The 22,830-nt window shown below is 41.9% G+C and overlaps 1 protein-coding gene across 3 annotated transcripts in view; it reads right to left on the reverse strand.

Moving 5' to 3' along the window:
• Positions 1-22,830, reverse strand: part of NOL4 (nucleolar protein 4) — a 233,177-nt gene that overhangs the window by 74,415 nt on the left and 135,932 nt on the right. For all 3 annotated transcript variants that reach the window (XM_006766379.2, XM_006766378.2, XM_015565682.1), the window contains one exon: positions 17,043-17,326. In XM_006766379.2, coding sequence (XP_006766442.1) covers positions 17,043-17,326 — 284 coding nt within the window. The remainder of the gene's footprint in view (positions 1-17,042; positions 17,327-22,830) is intronic.

Raw genomic sequence — 22,830 nt, forward strand, 5'->3', positions numbered from 1 at the left:
TCCAAAATTGATATCAGGTAGCCACTAACCAATTCCCTGTCATTTAAGAAAATTCTAGTGTTATAACCAATGTCTGTGAAGGTCAGTCACTGCCTTCTCCCCATGTAACTGCTTTATAATAATATACCCCTGAGCCTTATTCCATTTGTGTCCCAGGTCACGAACTCTCTTTTTGGTGTGTGCACAATAAACTCTCACTAATGACCACTAATGCAAGAAGGGACGGACACTGAAGAGAGGGACACAAGTCCTGATGAAATAAACAAGACAAAAAGAAGTGCTCGGAAAAAAGCTCTAACAGAAATAAAAACGGCCTTTGATAGGCTTACAGTAGATTGGATACAGCTGAGGAAAACGAAATCTCTAGGCCCATGGTTGGCAAACTTCGGCTCGAGAGCCACATGCGGCTTTTTGGCCCCTTGAGTGTGGCTCTTCCTAAGCCTTAGGCGGACCCTAATTAAGTTAATAACAATGTACCTACTTATATAGTTTAAGTTTAAAAAATTTGGCTCTCAAAAGAAATTTCAATCCAACGATTGAATACTGTTGATATTTGGCTCTGTTGACTAATGAGTTTGCGGACCACTGACCTAGGCTAAAGGACATATGGGTAGACTCCTCAAAAGCAGAAAAGCAAAGAGAACAACGACCAAAAGAAAAACACAAAATGAGCAAAAAAATTAAACAAACCCAGGATATCTAAGGACTATGGGAAAACTACAAAAGGTATCACATACACATTTTTTTTCAAACAAAAAATAAAGGAAAAGAAGAAATATTTAAAATAATGACTGGGAATTTCCCCAAATCAATGTCAGACATTAAACTGCAGATCCATAAAGCTCCAAGAACACCACGCAGGATAAATGCCTCCAAAAACCTACACACAGGTGTATCATTTTCAAGTTACAGAAAACCCAAGATAAAGAAACCAGAGGAATAAAACGCCTTACCTATATAGGAACAAAGGTAAGGATGACATCCAATGCCTCAGAAACTACGCAGGCAAGAATAGAGTGGAGTGAAATATAAATTAAAGTGTTGAGAGAAAGAAAACAAACCAACCCAAATTCTGTACCTTGAAAATTATCCCTCAGAAGTGAAGGAGAAATAATGATTTTCTCAGACAAACAAAAACTGAGGGAAATTATTATGGCAAACCTGCTTTGCAAGAAATGTTAAAAGAAATTCTTGACAAAGAGGCAAATAATATAGTTTGGAGACTTGGATCTACATAAAGGAGGAACACTGACAAAGGAATAAATGAAAGCAAAATAAAAGCTTTGATTTTCTTATATTTTTCCTCATCATCAGCAGCAAAACACTAAATAAAATACATATATTCAAAGAAGTACTGGTAGAAGTCTAACAACCAACGGGGGAGGGGGAGAGGGGGCAGGGACAGGAACACAATAGATAGCACTTGCAGATTTCTGTAGTGTGAATACTCCTACTATGGCCAATGTCAAGCTACTCACATGACATCACTGAGCAGAGAGTGAAGAAGAGATGCACAGTATACCCTTAGCCAGAACAGTGGATATTGTCAATATTATTTTTCCGGCCTCCCCTATCCCACCCTGGTACTACAAGACCTCTCCCCTCTCCTCCTTTGGAGTGCCCAAGAAACCATATGGAGGTGGAGGGCCTCAGAGTTTCAAGGGATGACAGAAGAGGGAAAGGGGTTGGGGTAGGTGGAGGTGAGCAAAGGGGGAGAGGGGTTAGGGATGGAAAGAGACTTTGCTTTGGTGAGGGGTGCACGATGCAGTGTGCAGATTATGTTTTGTTGAGTTGTACCCTTGAAACGTGTATGGTTTTGCAAACCAATGTCACCCCAGTAAGTTCAATTAAAAAAGAAAATAAAGAAGGAAAAACAAGCAAAGGATGACAGAAGTATAAAAGGTTCAAGCATGAGAAGATACTTGAGTCTTGATTATTTCTTTGGGGAAAGAGAACTCATCCCAGGAAACGGCCCAGATAGTGTAGCCTTGCTCACTGAAGGCAAGACAAGGTGGGGTTAGGAACCGGCAGGGGGCAGTCCTCTTTCATAGTCATGGCAGTCATGTGTGTGAGACTCGCTGTGCACTACGGAAGTGCAAGAAGCACCCACCAAACGGTAACTATTGGACTTGGGGCCACAAGGAACCACCAGTGTGGATGCTGTAGACTATGACTCAGGTGAAGAGTGGGTCAGATTAATTACTCAGAGTCACACCCCACCTCCAACCGAGGTAGCTGCACATACACACTAGGGGAAAGGAGCAGGAGACACCTCCACCACACTGGATGTACACTGTATACAGCAGAATGCTGTCAAAAGCTAAAGAAAAGTACTGCTTTGAAAATCCCTACACTACATACACCATCTCCCCTTTCTATGGACAATGGCAGGGAATCTAGTTTGTGAAATTCCATCAGAAGTATTTAAAGTAGATGTTTAAAATCAATGGCAAAAGTCATCCTGAATCCAGGCCTAAAGCATAAACGGATTACTGACATTAAAGGGATTTGCTTAGTGTGATGAAGGATGGCATCTGTTAATAATTGTGAAGCAGCTGGGTAGGAAAAAACACTAGAAATTCATAACACACAACATCTTTAAACAAAACAGTGGAGATAGTTTGCTAGACGCCAAACCAATATAGAAATAACTTTACAGCATCTATTAATAGGGCTTTAAATAGTTTATATATGGCATCAGACAAAAAGGATGTGTTTTCATAAATAGTGCCTGGCCCAGCAAAGAGCTCCTAAGATATTCACTTAAACTCATTATAATATTTAGTTTATGTGGAGTCACAGATGGTAAATGACATTCTTATGCTCAGCATTTTTCAATTGCTGAAGCCATACTATCTAATAAAGATGGAATATGCAAATTGACCATTACTTTGCGACAAAGATGGTGGTGCCCACAGCCAATAAGAAGGGAATGTGCAAATTGACGTGACAAAGATGGTAGTGGCTGGGCTGGGAGACAGCTGTTCCGCCCCGTCCCAGCTGCTCCAGGCCTCTGGGCAGTTCCCACAGAGCAGCCTGGGTGGGGCAGGACACTTGCTATGGGGGAGAGGGCAAGGGGTGGAGGGAGCTATAGGAGGGTGGCAGGGCTGGAGCGAAGATGGAAGGTGGCTCTGGCCTGGAGCAAAGGCTGAAGGCGGCGGCCTGAGCGAAGGCCTGGGTCCTGGGTGCCGGAGGGAAGCTGGTGCCGGCAGCCAGGGGACGGAAGGCCTTTCTTGCATGAATCTTCAAGCATCGAGCCTCTAGTCTATATATATAAAAGGCTAAGTGACCGAATGACCAAATGACTGAACGACTGAAAGACTGGTTGCTATGATGTGCACTGACCACCTGCACAAATTCGTGCACTGGGCCTCTATAAAACCCCAAGCAAACTCCTTGGAGAACTACTAAGGCAGTAAAATAATTTATCATTAATAATTAATGAGTTAATATTAGTAAAGTTAGAACAATTCCTAGCCTATTGAAGCACCATAGAAGTGTTTGATAAAAATAAGTATCATAGTTATGTCAGGGGTACTTCCTTGTCAACACCTCACTATAGCTGTGGCATGTGTTTGATGTACAATATGTCATGTACAATGTCCAATAAGATCAGCACAACCCTTTAGCCTCTTATTCTCACTCACTATAACATGGCAGAATGTAAATGAGTTATTTTGTTTACCAAATATTTACTGAGCACTTATTATGTACCAGTTGCTGTTCTGAGGGCTGGAGGTATAGTCACCAAGCAAAACTCAAGACCAGGGGTGGGCAAACTTTTTGACTCGAGGGCCACAATGGGTTCTTAAACTGGACCGGAGGGCCGGAACCAAAGCATGGATGGAGTGTTTGCGTGAACTAATACATGTTAACACTGCTGCTGGTGAAGGAGCGGAGGGGAGAGCAAGAGAACCCTCTGCTCTTTCGGCTCCGCGGGCCGGATAGAACAGCCAAACGGGCCGGATAGAACAGCGGAACGGGCCGTAGTTTGCCCACGGCTGCTCACGACCCTACTTTCATGGGAGACTATCTTCAACTAGGGGAGGACTATCACCAGGTGACAATTAACCAAGATGATTTAGACATTGGTATGTATCATGAAAGTCAATCCAGTCAATGGCTCCTTTCACTCTTCCTTCTTCCTACCTCTTAAAGTGATCCATCCTTCAAAATGACCCACTACCTCCCTTTCTTTGCACTGGGACAGGTGTTTTGTTTTCTGGCTTGGGTCTGTTGGCTGGTAGCTTCCTGTTTGGCGGCCTGTTGACACTCTGAGGATGAGCCCTACTTGTTTCTTCCCCAGTCTTTCTCCTGACTTTCCAGCCAGGCATCCCTAACTGATCCTCTAGCACTTGAAATGCCATAATCTCAAAACAGGTTGGCACTGTTCTGCCCTGGCACAGGCCCTCATAGCTGCCTTAGGGAAAAGCTCTCTCTGCCACCTTCTCTAGCACCCTCCCACCATTCCATGGAGGGCTGCGGCCTCCATCCTCCTGCCCAAAGCACAGGCCCACTGTACCCCTCTTCTGCTCAGATCCTTGCAAGGTCCCCCACACTCAGGGACACCAGCCAAGTAGCACACCAGACCTGGGCCTGGGAAAAGTCCCCCAACTCGCTTTTAGGCACCCCTTCATCCATCCATCCAAACCCTTTTGCTCCCAGATCATTCTGGTGCCTTCTTACATTTGTGACTTTATTCCTCTCTGTATTTTCCCCTCCTCAAACTTATCTCATCAAACTACCTTTATTCTTTGAGTCCTCCCTGAAACTTCCTTCAATTCCCTACTTTGTGTTTTCACAGAACATTTTACACATAAAGATTGACATTCATATATTTTTATCTTTAATTTTTGGTTTTGTGGTGGCTCCTTCAGAAATAATTCTATAGCCCCACAGCCCCTAGGAGGGCACCCTTCCTGCAGCAGAACTGATGACCTGGACAATTGTGACCCAGGGATGTTCTCCCCAAATACTACTAGTTTTGCTGAATTATTTCAGCGCTATAGAGGCATCTCTGATGAGAAGGCTAACACCAGGAATGATGGTTTTGTTAGTGAAAATGTAGAAATAAACATCACAGGTTAATTTTGGTTTTTAAACTTTGTCTTAAGCAGGACAGTGAAGACACACTGCATGACCATAATGATGAACATATGTCTATATATTTGTCTGAATCCATAGAATATACAGTCCTCAGGCAAACTGTGGACTTTAGGAAATTATGATGTATCCATAGAGGCTCACCAATTGTAACAAATGCACTCCTCTGGTGGGGGTATTGGTAATGGGGGAGGGGGGCAGGGGGACTATGGGAAATCTCTATTCCTCCTGCTTAATTTTGCTGTGAACTTAAAACCGCTCTAAAAAATTAAGTCTCAGAAAATTTTGTCTTAAGCATCAAAGTGAAACTGATAAAAAGTCGCTTAGTTTTCTTTATATTAAATTTTCACATTTGAGAATCGCAATAAAGTCCTCTTAAACCCCCAAAACGTCTCCTTTGCCAGCCGGCTATGACTCTGTCCTCCTCCATCATCATAATGGAAATTCACTTTCTTTCAGTCACTGTTTTTTTTTAATTAAAATATATTTGGCATATAACATAGTGTAAACTTAAGGTGTATGTGAGTTAATCTGCTACTTACAGAGTGCAATATGATCGCCATTGTCGCGATAATTAGCACCTCCATCATATCACATAATTATCATGTTTTTAGTGATGGGAATAATTGAGCTCTAGTCTGTTAGCAAGTTTGATGATTATAGCGCAGTCTTGTCTATATTCACTGTACTGGAACTTATTTACTACTCATTGAAGTTCTATCCTCAACGTCTGTCTCTCTCACCCACCTCCCTGCCTGGCAACCGTCATTCTGCTCTGACTTTATGAGACACTATGTGTCTTTCTCCGTCTAACTTCTCTCACTCAGCATAATGTCCTCACGGTCCATTCATGCTGTCGCACGTGGCAAGATGTCTTCTCTCGTGGCTGAGTAACATTCCATTGTATGTGTACATGTGTAAATAGCACCGATTTATCCGTTCCTCCATTGATACGCACGCAGGTTGTTTCCATGTCTTGACTATTGCAAAAGAGTGCATATTCCTCTTTGATACGGTTTTCATATCCTTGGGATACATACCCAAACGTGAAACTGCTGGATCATATAGCTCTATTTCTAATTTTTTGAGAAACCTCCATAATTGTTTCCCATAGGGGCTGAACCAATTTACATTCCCACTAACAGAGGGTTCTCTTTTGTTTGTTTGTTTTTAATTATTTTTCTTTATTGATTAAGGTATTACCTATGTATCCTTACCCCCCAATTCCCCCCGCCCCCCCACATACTTGCCCACACTTACCTTGTGTCTTTCTGATGCTAGGTATTCTAACAGGTGTGAGGTTGTATCTCATTATGGTTTTGATTCGCATTACCCTGATGATTACTAATTTTGAGTATCTTTATTATGTACCTGTTGACCATTTAGATGACTTTTTTGGGGGTGGGGGGTCTATTTAGTTCCTCTCCGCTTTTTAAAATAGATTTGTTATTACTGAGTTTTATAAGCCCTTTATATGTTTTGGATACTAATCCTTTATCCAATATCTGACTTCCAAACATGTTCTCCCTTCTGTAGATTACCTTTTCACTCTGAGTGTTTTGTTTGCTGTGCAGAAGCTTTGAGTTGCATGTAGTCCCATTTGTTGATTATTGGTTTTGTTGTGTTTCCAGTGTCAGACTCAATTGAGTCATTGTTTATGGTAACATTTTCAAAGGAGAATCTCTGGCCCAGAGAGATAAGAACGTATACATTTGAACTGGAATGGGGCACAGTCATATTCCAGATTACGGTCCCAGTCAAGTGCATAGTGGGGAGTTTGGGGAAGCCAAACAATTTGAGGAAAATGCTGGTATGAGAAAGTGGATGGGATAAGATACAAATGATGTATTCCCACATTGCTGCATGTTTTTCCTTTAGCAAACATTTTTACAGGGAGCAAGCTTCATGCATCTAAACCACGTCAGTGTGTGACCGTACAACCACCACCCTTATGACCTATCACCCATCATCCACCACCCGCCACATTGTCCTCATTCCCCACGACTCGTTCCCCTGGCTGAGGTGACCAGATGGGTGTCATGAAGGAGGTGGCATTTGAATTGGACGGATTCCAACAGGATAAGCAAAGATTTTAACCAGCAGTAATTGCAAGGTATCCTAGGATTTATTTCTATGAGTACCTGTTACACATTTACAGAAATAGGTCCTGGAAAAAATGCCTATAAAATGCATCTGGGAATGAATTACATCCAGATTCATGGGAAAAAGGTATAAATATAAGAAAATAGGAAGGAAAAGGGGACCGAGGAAGGAAGAAAAGGAAAGTAGTATTTACTAGTTGAAATGAATTAATCTGCTTCTTCAAACTGCCAGTCTCATTAAGGGACTTGTAGGCTATTAAAATAAATATTTATAAATTAAGAACAATTTTGCAAGATTCAACTAAGCCCCAAATTCTGGAGCCAATAACCACCACCACCACCACCACCACCACCACCACCACCACCACCACCATTCCATTAGTTATGTGTTTATATGAAAAATGCACACAGGCTTATTTAACATTCACAATTTCTTATTGGGAAGTACTATTATCCCTATTTTACTGACGAGTATTTAGGCTTAAAAGTTAAAGACTTGATCAAAGTCACAGAACTAATAAGTGTGGTTTGTTAAAAATATATTTGTATTGATTTCAGAGAGAAAGGGAGAGGGAGAGAGAGATAGAAATATCAATGATGAGAGAGAAACATTGATTGGGGATTGAGCCGGCCTCCTGCATGCCCCCTACTGGGGATCCAGCCCACAACCTCGGCTTGTGCCCTTGACTGGAATGGAACCTGGGACCCTTCGGTCCGTAGGCTGACGCTCTATCCACTGAGCCAAACCAGCTCGGGCTAAGTGTGGCTTTTCGGTCAGCAAATAACTATGAGCCATAAAAGAGCAGCTGGGGGGTCTTGGCATCAAGTCGAATTTGCTGCTGCTCATTGTCAGACCCTACCCTGTGATCTCAAACTACACTGTGGCGGCTCAAATAATGGCGCAATTCCAGAAATCCACATTCTAGACATTCTTAGTGTAGCCATTTGGTAATGTCTGTGGGTCTTAGCTTTCCCATTCGTGACAACGGGAATGATAACTGAGCCTATTTCTGTGGGGTTATTATAAAGACTACAAAAATTAGTTCTTAGAATAGAGCCTGGCAACAAAGCTTACCTTTTACTAACTTCCGTTATTATTTTTAGACACCAAGTTTAGGATCTCATTCTTTTTCACTCCATCATCCAAGATTTCTTCTTAACCCCAACCTCCCCCTCCCCAGCTAAACCCAAAGTCTCCATTTCAAAAACACATCTTAAAAATGCTAATAGCAAAGCCATAGGTAGAACTGCCTTTAGGAATATACATTAAGACTCATCAAATATTTCATATTTTTTAAACTATTACATTAAGACAAGTCAGAATATATAGCTCTCTATCACTTTTTGTTTTTGTGTGTTTTTTGTTTTTTGCTCTTTTCTAAAATTTGAGTCAAAATTAATGTGTTTCAGTAAGTCCTGGGGTAATACTAATTATTCGAGCAAAACAAATATTTGTCTAAGATGTGTCAATGCAAGTATTTGCCACTGATCAAGGAACTATCACTAATTGTACCGGCTCTCTGAGAACTCTGCCTCTCTTGCTAGCTTGTGGAGCTGTTACCATCTGGCCGTAGAGATGCCCGGTTTGCAGAGCATCAGCAGTGGGGGGGATAGGGAACCGCACAGGAGCTACAGTTAGACCCAGGTTCCATGCCAGGTTCGATCACTTAACAATATGTTTAATTGCTGTCACTTAAATTACCTCCTATAATGCCCTGGATTTTATGTCCTTATGTTTAAATGAGGCTGGTAATTACACTTGCTCTCCTTACCACACTGAGTTGGTTTGTATTCAAAATATGAAAGCATCATACAAGTGTTCATTGTTATTACAGCCGCCATGTGCTATGAGAACTGACGGATCCTGTATGCTGTGGCTGTTGGTTTCCTTCACACCCTCCATCGCTTACCGACTCCCCATTCTGCGCATGGACGTTCTCCCATATCTTAAAGCTATGACCGGATTTCTGTCCCCACTACCACCTCACAAAGCTAGGACCCTGTCCTCTGTCCCCAGCCGCCTCCTCCCTTTTATGCCGCTTAAAGCCATCTTGTAACAAAGATGCCAAAAGCCACAATGATCGAGCCCAACACCCAGGCTGACCATGCTAGTTTCCGCTCCACATCCTGAAGTATATCCCTCTCAACTGCCAAGTTCACGCTTTAAAAGGCATTTGTTCACAGCCTACCCTAGTCCGGCCCCCTAGACCAGTGGTTGGCAAACTGCGGCTCGCGAGCCACATGAGGCTCTTGGGCCCCTTGAGTGTGGCCACAAAGTTTCAATTGCACTGTACGTGTGCGCCCGCACGTGGTATTCTGTGGAAGAGCCACACTCAAGGGGCCACAGTTTGCCGACCAGACCAACTCTCCAGACTTATCTCTTACCACTCCCAGCCTGTGTTGACAGGTTCTACCTGAATGCTGTTTATGGAGAATTCCCTTTTGCCAAATGGCCACCTCTTACTTAAACATTAAATATTAAATGGGCCCTGGTAGGGGAGCTCAGCTGGTCCCACTGTCCCCAATACACCAAGGTGGCGAGGACCATCCTGGTCCAGGGCACGTATAAGCATCAACCAATGAAAGCACACATAAGCGGAACAACAAATTTAAGTTTCTCTCACTGTCTCTCTCCCCTCCTTTCTCTCTGAAAATCAAGAAATAAAACATTTCAAATAATTAAATCGGGAGCTTCCCAAGGCATGGTTAGGAGGCCTAGAGGGGAATCCCGCATACAAATTAATTTCTGTATTATAATACACTTATTTACTGATGCGTCTATAGGTTCTTTTGTTGTTGTTAATCCTCACTCGACGATATTTTTCCCATTGAATGTTAGAGAGAGTGAAAGGGAGGGAGGGGGAAAGAGAGAAACATTGATATGAGAGAGGCATATGTATTGGTTGCCTCCTGCATGTGCCCTGGGCCAGGATTGCACCTGCAGCCCAGGTACGCGTCCTTGACCGGGAGCCAAACCTGAGACCATTCAGTGCAACACCAGCTAAGCAACACTGACAGGGCAAAATCTGAGATTTTTAATGACAGAGACCTTTTATTTCCCTTTCGCTCTAGCACCCAGGATAGGCACGCTTGTTTAATACATACTGGCACAGTTGTTTCTGCCCGGAAAAATGTCTAAGCCAAAATCTGTATAACACCAAAAAGTCAAGCATAGAAATCATCAAATTGAAATGATAATGAGCTGGAATAGCCACATAGCCAAGATCAACAAGACACTATTCCTAACGTGAATCCATTTATCTTGTTTTAAAAGGCGATCTCATTATACTGGAATTTCAAAGTGGTATTCTAAAAAATGCACTTCTGTTCATCGTAGCTACATAAAATCACATAGCAATTATTAATGGTAATTATGATAAATATTCTACATACTTTAATTTGAATGGTAATATCCACTTTGGTAAAAATTTAAAGGAAAGATTAATTGATTATATGTCACAGGGACCACATTGAGGAAATATTATTTAAGTAAAGTGAAGATTAAAGGGTCTTAGGAACTGAGCCAAAAACCAAGTATGTAGTAACCACAGTGACACATTAACCCTCCAACATTAATCACCTTCCCACCATAGTCATCACTTGAAACATTATTCTTTTGGGAGACTGATTCAGAATATTTTACCATAGTAAGGAAAATAAAGTTGGGTCACAAATACTAAAAGAAGAAAAAGAAACGAAAAATATGCCCTTGCCAGTTTGGCTCAGTAACTAGAGCCTTGGGCCATGGACTGAAGGATCTGGGTTCGATTTAGACAATGGAATGTACCTTGGTTGGGCTCCATCCCTGGCCCTGGTCGGGGCGTGCGGAAGGCAACCAATTGATGCTTCTCTCTTTCTGTCTCTCTCACTCCCACCCACTCTCTCTAAAAACCAATGGAAAAATACTCTCAAGTGAGGATTTAAAAAAAAGGGGAACAATAATAGTGTTTTAAAGTTATATATTTCCTCCTTTAGTGTTTTAGTTTTGTTTTTAGTCTCACTTATTAATAATTTAAAACGTATTTACATCTGGGTTTGTATATTTTTAACCTTTCCTTCTTCCACATAATTAATCCCTTAACACTTCCTCATGAGACTTACTTTTCAAGATTTAATCAACATTTCTGCTTTTCTTCTGAGTTCTAATGTTACTAGTTGTCCTCTAGAATTGTGTAGAAAATAAATGTCACCTAAACTTTCAGTGCAATATATTATTCTTTAGATTGGTTAATATGATTCCCTGCTAGTCTAGTGAGTTGATTTGCATACTAATAAGCAAATCAGTCAAAGGCACAGTCCTGCACAGCTATTCTTTTTAAGAATTCCTAGTCACTGTTTAGTTTTTCAAAGGCTTTATAATCAGTTTTGTTTGATATTATTCGTAATAAAATTGTGAAATAAATCAATATCAAACTTGCAAGAATCTAAGCTTCTCAGAGAGATACTGTGTAATTAAGCTTTCATAGCCCTCCAAGGTAGAGTAGAGACTAGCCTGAAAAATGCTGGAAGTTCAGAGTGGGGTCACTTCATAAATCGGCACAGAACTGCCGGGACAGTCCTGAGAACTGCAAAGGTAGCAATGACTGAACAGGGAAGTGTTAAACCTTCCGCGTAAAGTCCTCCTGAGACCTTGGGGAAGACAGGAAAGCCAGGAGCCGTGGAGACTCAGCGTATGGATTCAGATTGCAAGAAGAATCCCTAAAAAAAAAATCCCAGACGTGGTCTTCTTTGCATTAACATGATGCTGCACTCTTACCCCAACCCAATTTCCCACCAATTATGCTAATTTTTCATCTGCCATGTGTTTTGAATCCGACTCTTAGTATTAACTCTCCTAACCACTGTCCAAGTTAAGGCCTGGATCACTTCACCTACAGGTTACTCCACTTACCACTGTTTTGGAATGCCCTGTGTGTTTGCTTCTAAACTACCTCCCTTTCTTATCTGGTTGCCTTCACTTCCCTTTTCAGTCCTTTTTCCTCCACAAACTGCCTTTAAGCCACTTGCTCCCGTGGGTTAGTCTTCTGCAGGACGATACATTTTCACCCTCTTCTCTCCTCAGTCTTTGCTTTTCTGAGGTAATGCTATCAACCACATCAGCTTCGGGCAGCACTGCTGCTCTCAGGTCTTCCTAATGTTCCTCCCTCCAACTGATGTGTGTTTGGCGCTGACATGTTCCCCCATGCCTGTTAAACCTATCCAAGAGACACTGCCTGGGCACCATAAACTTTACATGTCAAAACTGCTTCTTCAACTGTACCTCATCCCGAATCTTGGGGAATGGAATCATATCCACTCAGGCAACCAGTCCCAAATAATGGAGTCATTCTAGAATGTTCTCTGCTTCATTTCCCACATTCAGTATAACTTTATTTCTTCAAAATATTTGAGAAACGACTATGTAGCAGATATTAAGTCAGGTGTTGGACATACAGCAATACGCAAGGTAGACGTCATGTTTATACTCATAGAATTGGCATCCTAATGGGATGTACAGAGGTAAAGAGACTATTCATATGTGAAAGACATTTCCAGGAGTTTGGCAATATACAGCCTATGGAACTCTATATAGTGGTCCTACAAGTACAATTTCAAAAGAACAGAAGGAACAATATCTCTGCATTCTTTTCTTTCTGAATTGCCACAATAGCTCTCTAATCAGTTTTTATCCCCCCCCCGCCCCCCCTCCCTATCCTATTCATCCACTATAATATTGCCAGAACATTCTAAAATTCCAAGCTGACCACAACCTTACCATGCTAAACTCTACTGTTGGGTACAATGCAGAGTACTCAAACTGGCCCACAAAACCTTTGTTGATGGAGCCTCCTTATACCCCATCCCTCCATACACACTCTCTGCTGTGGCCACGCTAAATCCCCTAGACATCTCCACGCCAAGAAGAAGTCTCTATAAAGTCTTCCCTAGGAATCACCGTAGTCCAGCGATGGCGAACCTATGACACGCGTGTCAGAGGTGACATGCGAACTCATTTTTTTGGTTGATTTTTCTTTGTAAAATGGCATTTAAATATATCAAATAAATATCAAAAATATAAGTCTTTGTTTACTATGGTTGCAAATATCAAAATTTTTCTATATGTGACACGGCACCAGAGTTAAGTTAGGGTTTTTCAAAATGCTGACACGCTGAGCTCAAAAGGTTCGCCATCTCTGCTGTAGTCCGATGGGTACCCCACATCTGTTCTCTCTTTCCCCTGCCATGTGTCCATCATTTTACTTACGGAATTAGATTATAATCACAAGTTTGCCTCTCTTTCCTGCTGGACTCTGAGTTTTTGAGGGACAGGGACCCTGCTTTGTTCATGTCTATGTTTTTGCTGCCCACAACAGTGCCTTGCATGCAGGAATCCCTGGCATGCAGTCACACCTAGTTCTGAACGGACAATGCTTCCCAACCCTATGAAATCAACGCATCTTCCCTGTCTGCAGTCCAGGCCCTTCACAGTGAAAATAGGAGACCCCTTTTGAAAAAAAAAAAAAAAGGTCATCTTACATTTCCTTCAAAGTTTGAGACTCACTTCCTCTAGGGCCTCAGCCCTCTTTAGTTCCTCAATGGAAATAGCATTTCCTTACTTTGAACTCTCAGTATTTTAACACAGCAATCTATTTGCCTCTACTTTCATTAAGAAACTTCTCTATGTATAGGTACCTTCTTTACCAAAACTACTTATCTAAGAGCCTCATGAATAAAGTCTGCCTCTTTCAGTTGTCCCTCTGACTGCTTCATTGGTGCAAGGGTGACAGGAATTTAATTTGTCCCCTTCGGAGGAATGCCTAGAGTCCCTCTGGATTCTGCTCAAGTGTGCTACCACGCAAGGTCTCACAGCTCAACTCTTCTCTCTCTTCATCTATCTGATACCTCACATTGTCCACCAGAGCCGACCACGCCCTCATTCTTGAAAGTGGAAGCCACTGAGCTTCCATACACTACACCCTTCTGATTTCCCTCCTGCCTCTCTGGCCCCTCCCCAGTCAGCTGTGGGAGAAGTTTTTCCTTTACCAAACCATTCAACTTTCAGTTCCTGAGGGTACCTCCTCCCCAGGTCCCTTTCTCATTCCTCACAAGCAGCCCAAACAATCTGTGCTTGTGTATAGCTCCATTTTAGCAGGAGAGAAAAAGTAACTTCATTCTGTCCAATGAGTGCGAGAGTGTGTTTCAATAGGCATAGTTCACGTGGTAATCACTGAAAGGGTGAGGACTACACCCTCCACCTTGCCCCAGGGTAAGGGCTACGCCCTCCACCTTGCCCCAGGGTAAGGGCTATGCCTTCCATCTTACCTTGGCCATGTGCTCAGCAAGGCTTCTTCCCGGAAGCCAAGCCGCTGCTGGCCACGCCCAGGATTTCTCTGGACTGGCCAATGATAGTCAAGGGAAGTGCACGCCATCACTATGACCACATCCTGTGTAATGAGACACCGACTCGCGCCTGGCCAATCGGCAGGGCCCACAGTCCTTTCTCCTCCCCTTATCCCAATCCCCTATAAAACCTCTCTCCACACAGAGTTCTCTCTCTCTCTGCCACTTGCTGCTGTGCCAGTAAGGGGGGGGCAGGGGAGCCAAACCTAGGTTTGAAATAAATGACTCTTTGCTTTTGCATCGGACTCGCTGGCTCCCTGGTGGGCCCTTGGGAATCTTGAAATCTGGGCACAACAATCACAAACAGGGGGATAAGGAAAAGAGCAAACCACGGGGTGATATTTTTTAACCAACAGGTTCGTGGTGTACAGAGGACAGTTCATGATTATTTAAGTTCTATGGAGACAGGGTTACGTGGCTGGCAGGGAAACTTACGGGTTATTTTGTTCTGTACAATGTCACACACAGACGCAGACCCCGTTAGTGAACATAAAGTCACTCCTGCTTGTGCGACTGGGCTTTGAACCACTGAGGAGGGTCCTTGTGCATTTACCACAGCAAAGGCGCAGCAGCCTCCCTGAGGCGGAAGTGCTAAAGTGTCTGATGATGGCCAGTGACTTCCTTAAAAGAGGATAAAACAACACATCCTCAGGCAAGAAGGCGGATTAGATAGAGCCATTTAGGAAAGCATCCCGCCTCAGCAAAATCAGGAATTAATCCAGATGAAGACATTTTGCTTTTAGGGGATCTATGTACTGATAAAAAGGCATGTTCTACAACTCTACCTGAGAGTGGGGTCGGGGAGATGAGGTCAAAATGTATACTCCATAAAAGTATATATTTTAAAAGTATACCTTAAAAATTATAGAACCAAGTCACCAGCATGTGTTATTTCAAACTGTAGTAATATAAGCTCAATTTAAAAAAATAAATAGATCAGGAACATTGTAACTTATTCTAATATAAAGAATCTAGTTGTGAGATGATATCACACTGTGGTTTTAATTTGCATTTCTCTGGTGATCAGTGATGTTGAGCATCTTTTCATATGTCTATTGGCCATCTGTATGTCCTCTTTGGAGAAGTGTCTATTCAGGTCCTTTGCCCATTTTTTAATTGGATTGTGTGTGTAGTTTTGTTGAGTTTTATAAGTTCTTTATAAATTCTGGGTATTAACCCTCATCAGATGTGTCATTGGCAAATATGTTCAGTGGCAACCCATTCAGTGGGTTGTCTTTTCATTTTGTTGGTAGTTTCCTTTGCTGTGCAAAAGCTTTTCAGTCTGAAGTAGTAGTCCCATTTGTTTGCTTGCTTGTTTGTTTGGTTGTTTCCCTTGCCTGAGGAGATACAGTGGAAAAAAATATTGCTACAAGAAATGTCCTTGATCTTACTGCCTATATTTTCTTCTAGGATTTTTATGGTTTTGAGTCTAACATGGAAGTCTTTTATCCATTTGAGTTTATTCTTGTGTGTGATATAGAAAGGTGGTCTAGTTTTGTTGCAGGAGGAGTCAATGGGCCAGCTCTCCCAGACACAGTGGGAGGGAGGTCCCTGGGGTGCCGCTGAAATAAGCACTTTCAGATGACCCCCTAGGAGAATGAGATGTGGCAGAGGGCTTTGTGTGCGTGGAGTTACATTCCTCAGGTTGTAAAGGCCCCTGCTCCTTAAGCCATTCCTGGGGCTCCATCATAGCCAAAAGCAAGGCCAGCGTCCAGAGTTTCCATTCCATGTTGCAGCCAGGTTAGCTCAGCATCCAAGCTAATTAAAGTCCCTGACTCCACTGTGTGGGGTCCCACATGGCCGCGAGCCATGTCGGCGCAGGGGCGCTCACCCCCTGAGCAGGCCTCACAGGTCCCCAGTGCGCCAGAGAGAGTACAAACCAAGAGAGTATGCTCTGTTCAGCACAGCGTATGATAAAATACTCGTGGGAGCACTGGTTTAACCTGCACGTTTCATCTAGAACAGACACAGTCTCCTCTGTACGTGCAGTAAATTACTGACCAAAGTCCTCCGGTCTCTAAAGTAAACTAGAGGCTTCAACAGAAACTTTATTGCTGTATACACCTGTCTAATCTTGGAGAAACGAGATAGTGACTTTTATAGTTGAATATTGTGTTCTGAGAGCTTAACTTTCACATCAGAGCTCCACAAACTCCCAGACCCAGACCCATAAAAGATTATATAAACGAGAAACATTAAATCAAGTAATTCCATATATAAAAGCACACCACAACTTTTCCCGCAACACGATCCATTTTGCTCACTGTTACTCCTTAAATTCACCGCTCCTATTACAGGGACACATGATATCCGTGGTTATAAGTTTCTTGGTAATATATTATTGGGACTTGTTTAAAATATTATTAGATTTTTTTGACAATAATATTCATCTCGTTATTTCTTTGTGACCTTCATGGCCAAATTAAAAAGTCCATGAAAATTGTAATGTGATCTTACCTTGCTTCCATTTTCTCTCGCCTCCCGTTCCATCTTGAGGTCAGAAATTAGCAGAGGCTTGTATTTGTTTTTCCCATCACTGCTGGGGTCGTCTAGTCTGTATTCCGAAGTGAGCTGTGCTGAGAGGGGGCTGTCGCTCAGGTTCAGTGGCTGCTGGTCCTGCTCCAGCCCAGTTTTGCCATCCTCATTGGAGTCGCCCATCTCCCTGCTGTGTGTTCCCCCTGAAGCAGTTGAACTTTGCCCCACAGTCTCATTGCCATTAGAGCTCTCTGCAGCGGAATCATCTGTTGGAAAGAAAACAGATGATTTTCTACTTCAACTAGCGTTCACTGAGCTCCTACTATGTGCTTGGCATTGCGCTAAGTTTACATGCAATGTGTAATGTATCTTAAATAATAAGTCTGTACTGTTCCATTGTTACTTTTCATATAGGAGGCACATTGAAGCACAAGAATAAGTGAGTAAAAAGAAGAAAAAAAGAAGAGAAAATAGAGAAAACAGTTTAATTTCAAACAATCCCCAAAATGTGAATTTAAACGAAGAGATAATTGTCAGTTATTTTGCAAATAGCTTTTGTTTTTCCAGTGAGAGCACCCGTATTTGGTAAAAATGCTCTGATAAAAGCACTGCCTATCCTGCTAACGGGGTGCACACTGATTCAAGCTTCGTGGGCATTTAATACGCATCTAAAGCATTAGAACGGCTCAAAAATGCCGTTCCAGCCGTTACACTTCTAGGATTTTCAGCGTAAGGAGTTTAATCACTGTGTGTACTTCTGTGCAGGTAAGAAGACATTTATGCCAGTGTTGTTTACTATAGCAAAAACTTGATATAAATTGCCGAAAAAGGAGACTTGCTTAAGACACAATGGAGTGATTAGGATGTCATGGAATAATTCAACATTCCATTTTAAAGATATAGGAAAGTGGGAGTCAAAGTATTCCAGGGAAAAATCTAGCTACAAACAGCATGGCCAATGTAATTCCAATTTCGTAGAGCAAACACATAAACATGGATGGAAAAGACTGAAAAGATACAATCCTAAATGTTAGTATTGATTTCTTCTTAACTGGATTTTCTAATATTCTTTACTATCTATAACATATAATTTTCCAATAACAAAAACATATAATTTTCCAATAACAAAAATAATGTAACTATAGAATAAAAGCAAAATAGGGAAGAAGTGGAGCAGCAGAGTTAAAACTTTTCTGGCTTTAAAATCTATAAATATAAAAGCCTAAGCAACTGTTTGACCATCCAACCATCTGACCGGTAGCTATAATGCTCACTGACCACCAGGGGGCAGATGTTCAACGCACAGGCATGGAAACATGGAATGACTGATGAATCTTAGAGGGAAGCGGGGAGGAGAGAGGGCGGGAAGAGATTAACCAAAGATCTTATATGCATACTAGAGGCCAGGTGCACAGAACCATGCACCGGTGGGGTCCCTCAGTCTGGCCTGAGGGGATCAGGCTGAAACCAGCAGTCTGACATCACCCGAGGGATCCCAGATTGCAAGAGGGCGCAGGCTAGGCCGAGGACCCCACCAGTGCATGAATCCGTGCACCGGGCCTCTAGTAAATAAGCTTGTTTAGAAAAAGTATATTAATGATACTTTATTGAGACCAAGAAACAAGTTTACATAAAACAATCACCTTCATTTTTCTTAATTTCATCTTTTTATATAAGAATTTGCTATTAATTTTAAAGAATTATGAAGAACATATATATTTAAATGTTTTCATTAGTAAAATGCTATTGATGAAACCATATAAATATGAGTAAGAGTAATAATAGTCAATATTTTTTATTTTTGTTTGATTTATTTACTTATTTTTTAATTCTCACAAGAGCATAATTTTCCATTGGTTTTAGATAGAGTAGAAGGGAGGGAGGGAGGAAATAAGGAGGAAGGGAGGAAGAGAGAGAGAGAGAGAGAGAAACATGGATTGGTTGCCTCCCTCATGTGTCAGGACTGGGTCTGGGATCAAACCTGCAACCCAGGTACATACCCTTGACCAGGAATTGAACCCACAACCCTATGGTGTGTGGCCTGATGCTCTAACCACTGTGTAACACCAGTCAGGGTGATTTCTGAATATTTTTAAGTATGCGTTACTTTGGTGGAGTGCAATGAAATATTTAGTGCCTTCTAATCAATTCAATTCATGGAAATACTAAAGTCTAATCATTTATTCACCTGTACTGAGTGCCCCCCCGCCCCCGCTTGGCCTAAAAGGGGTGGAATACTTGGCCTCTAGAGATTCTGCCTTCAGCCAGTTCTCAATTAAAAGGGGCACAAAAATAAATGTGCAACTAGAACTCATAGCAAAAAAGGGCTATGAGCCAAAGCAAGCCATGATCCCAAACATCACAGAACATTTCCCAACGATGCTGACATATGACTGAGTTCCAGCAGAGGAGTCGGCCTTCCCACCAGCTGAAGCAGTTGGAGGAGAGGGTCCCCCACCTAGAGATCGGCAGGTGCCAGTCACAGAGAAAAGCACACGCAGGGCTGAGCACGAAAGAGAAAGGAAAGAAAGAGAAACCGAGGCAGGGAGGAGGAGGAGGGGATGGGGAGTGTTGTGTATCAGAGAGCTCGACTGCAGCTTGAGAGTCAATACAAGTGACTTTATTGTGGAAAATGATGTTTTAGAGATCACTCTGATTCTGATGAGAATGGGATGAAGGCAACAAAATGGAAGCTGGGGAGACCGGTGAAGAGATCTGTAAGTCACCCGCGTCAGCACTGCTGCAGGGGAGCTGAGACTAAAGCAGCAGCCGTGCAGAGGAGGAGGGACCGGGAGAGACGGGGAGACGGACGGTGGGCGGACAAGGCCCAGGAGCAGCCAGGTCTCTAGCTCCAGTGAAACATGAAAACGAAGAGTGCTGAGTTTAATTTCAGTAAAATGTTCTTTTAGAACAAGTATTCTAAAAGTATTTTGAGGAAAAGTTAAAATGTGTTCCAATACCCTTCTATTAAATTATTCTTTTTATGTACCCACTCAAGGAAAGCCTTCATGTGGAGCGAAAACATACGTAAGAGAATTTAGGAAACTGGCCATAAATAATGTGAAATTGCACTTCCCATACTATTAGTTTGAGAAATCAAAAACATCCTTTTAATAATGAAATAGCTAAGTTTTTCCAATAATTGGGGAAATATAGATACACTTACACATAAGTAATTTGAAAAACTGTGTATTTTCTAAGTTATGCCAAATCCTTAGGCTAAAGTATGAAGGGTGATTTGGGGTTGTTATTCCTTTCCAAGGAAGTCCAGAGAAAAACAATGGGCTTATACATGTCCCATTATTTAATTTATGAAGAAAAACGTGATTTAACATTTTGTACTAAAATCCTTTAAAAATTACTAAACATTCCATGTAAGAAATTTTATCAATATAGTAGAAGAATGAATAACCCTAAAGAAATACTACATTTTAAAATAAAATCTTCACATTAGCATGAAACAAATCCAATACCCATTGTAGTTAAAATTCAAACATGCTATATTATTTGTTCCTTTAATCTGAAATCATCATAAATATTTAATAAATAGTGTACCAGTTATTCATTTTTTCAGGGAAGGTAAACATTACTATTTATCAGGAAAGTCTTTAATAAAAGTCATGTATTTATAATTTTGGTACAAACAGTAAATGAATAAAGGAGAAAATATTTTTAGACAAAGTAGTTTTCTCCAGATGTTGCCAAGGTAACTAAATTCAACAGCCTTACATATTTCATTCCTGAGTAAATCAGTATTTTTTTTTATGATGAACAAATGAGTGATTTACTCATTTGCATCGAATATATATTCACATATTTTATAATGTAAATAGTAAAAGAATCAGTAACTGTCACATGCCACTATTTTAGAAATCAAAATTCAAAACAAAGCTTGTGTTGTCTACATTAGAGAAATTCAATATAAAGGAGTGAGCAGACATTAAACTGAGGATAAATGAAACGTTTTCTATTGTGTAGCTTTGGGTGACCACGTTAAAGGTTTTTATTCTCTCTTAAAGAGACGTTTTCATAATCAAAACCCACAAATCCCAGACTCCTCTTTGTCATCACCAGTTCACATCAGTTTATGGCCTTCAGGCGGGGACGTCTGTGACCTTACCCATCCTGGGGGGCTGCTACACGGAGGGGGGGGGTCTTCACATCTGGAGGAAGGGCCCTGGGTTCACAGGCCCAGGGCGATGGCGCTTCTCCCCAAGGTCAGCCCGGGCACCGGTGCATTTGAACCACAGACTCTGTATTCGAGCCCCGAGGGGAAGGAGCCCCGGAGCTCTGGATAATAAGATTGCCCAGGGTACCTAGCAACAGAGGAAAACGTGGAATCCAGTGACATCAGAAGGGCAGTTGGATGTTGGGGTGGCATTTGGGCTGAGGTTCGTGTCGATGGGATGGACTTAGTGCTGTGGGGCAGGCCGTCCGAGTGAGCTCAGCCGTGGCCCTTGTCTGTAAGTCACAGTCACACGGACCAGGCGGCAGGCCGCTCATTGTTTTCTTCCTCCTTCCGTTCCCTACTCCCCTTTCCCTCCACCGATGAGAACACGTTAGAAATGTGACTGTTTAAGTCAGTGATGGCGAACCTTTTGAGCTCGGCGTGTCAGCATTTTGAAAAACCCTAACTTAACTCTGGTGCCGTGTCACATATAGAAATTTTTTGATCTTTGCAACCATAATAAAACAAAGACTTATATTTTTGATATTTATTTTATATACTTAAATGCCATTTAACAAAGAAAAATCAACCAAAAAAATGAGTTTGTGTGTCACCTCTGACACGGGTGTCATAGGTTCACCATCACTGGTTTAAGAAGATAGTTTCATCAGCACCAGACTCAAAGGTCAGCTCTTGCTATTTAAAGAGAATTAACCTACAACCTATGCCTGATATGTGTTTATATGTACATCTGTATTTAGATGTATGCATGTATGTATGCACCTACCTACCTAATAATATGTGCTAAATGTGTTTGAGATCTCCCAAGCACCTGACCTACTTTCTTATTCAGCTACTTTCAGTCGCTCTTTATTATGGCCGTTAGGCCAAGTGCCTTGGGCAAAATGCAAGGGAAAAATATAGTGCACTCATTTTCAGATGCTACTTGGAAATTCAGTCCTGAAATCCAGGTCAGATGTTACAGAGTCCGGAGCTCTTTAAGGTTTCCCCCAAGTGCACCACAGGCTCCAGCACTAGTCCTTTGATGCCTCCTCAGAAAACCTGCCTTTCATATCTGACCATGAAACTTACTTTTAAACTGAAAATATGACTTCACTCCAGAAGATGGGTACCTTAAGAGCCAAAAAGGTGAACATATTTTTAAATTCTTCAAAATCTACTTGCAAAGTAGAGTTTTGGTGCAATTCCTTCCATTGCTCCTGATGTCTGCTCTGTCTTCTCCCAGCTCCGGGGGTCCCAGTAAAAAATATGAACTTATCCATTACTAGACTGTACCTTACCTCTATACCTTCCCCCCGAGCGGCTTCCACTCTCCAACATACAGCCCACCATCAGGTGCCAACTGATCCTTTGCAGCAAGCCCACAGCCCTGACCTGCCCACCGCCCTGACTCATTCCTGCCTCGATACCCCCTTTGCCCATCTTGAAATGCCTTCCACACTATTCCTATTTCCCCTCTTCAAATCCTCCTGATGGCCTTTCCATTCTCTGAATTTCTATTTTACTAAAGCCCGAAAATACAGTTTTTAAAACGCAAGTAAACACCTGTTCTGTGTTTCATCTTTTGTTTTCTTATATGCA

This window comes from Myotis davidii, unplaced genomic scaffold (assembly GCF_000327345.1).
Source record: "Myotis davidii unplaced genomic scaffold, ASM32734v1 scaffold520, whole genome shotgun sequence".
In the NCBI taxonomy this organism is placed as follows: domain Eukaryota; kingdom Metazoa; phylum Chordata; class Mammalia; order Chiroptera; family Vespertilionidae; genus Myotis; species Myotis davidii.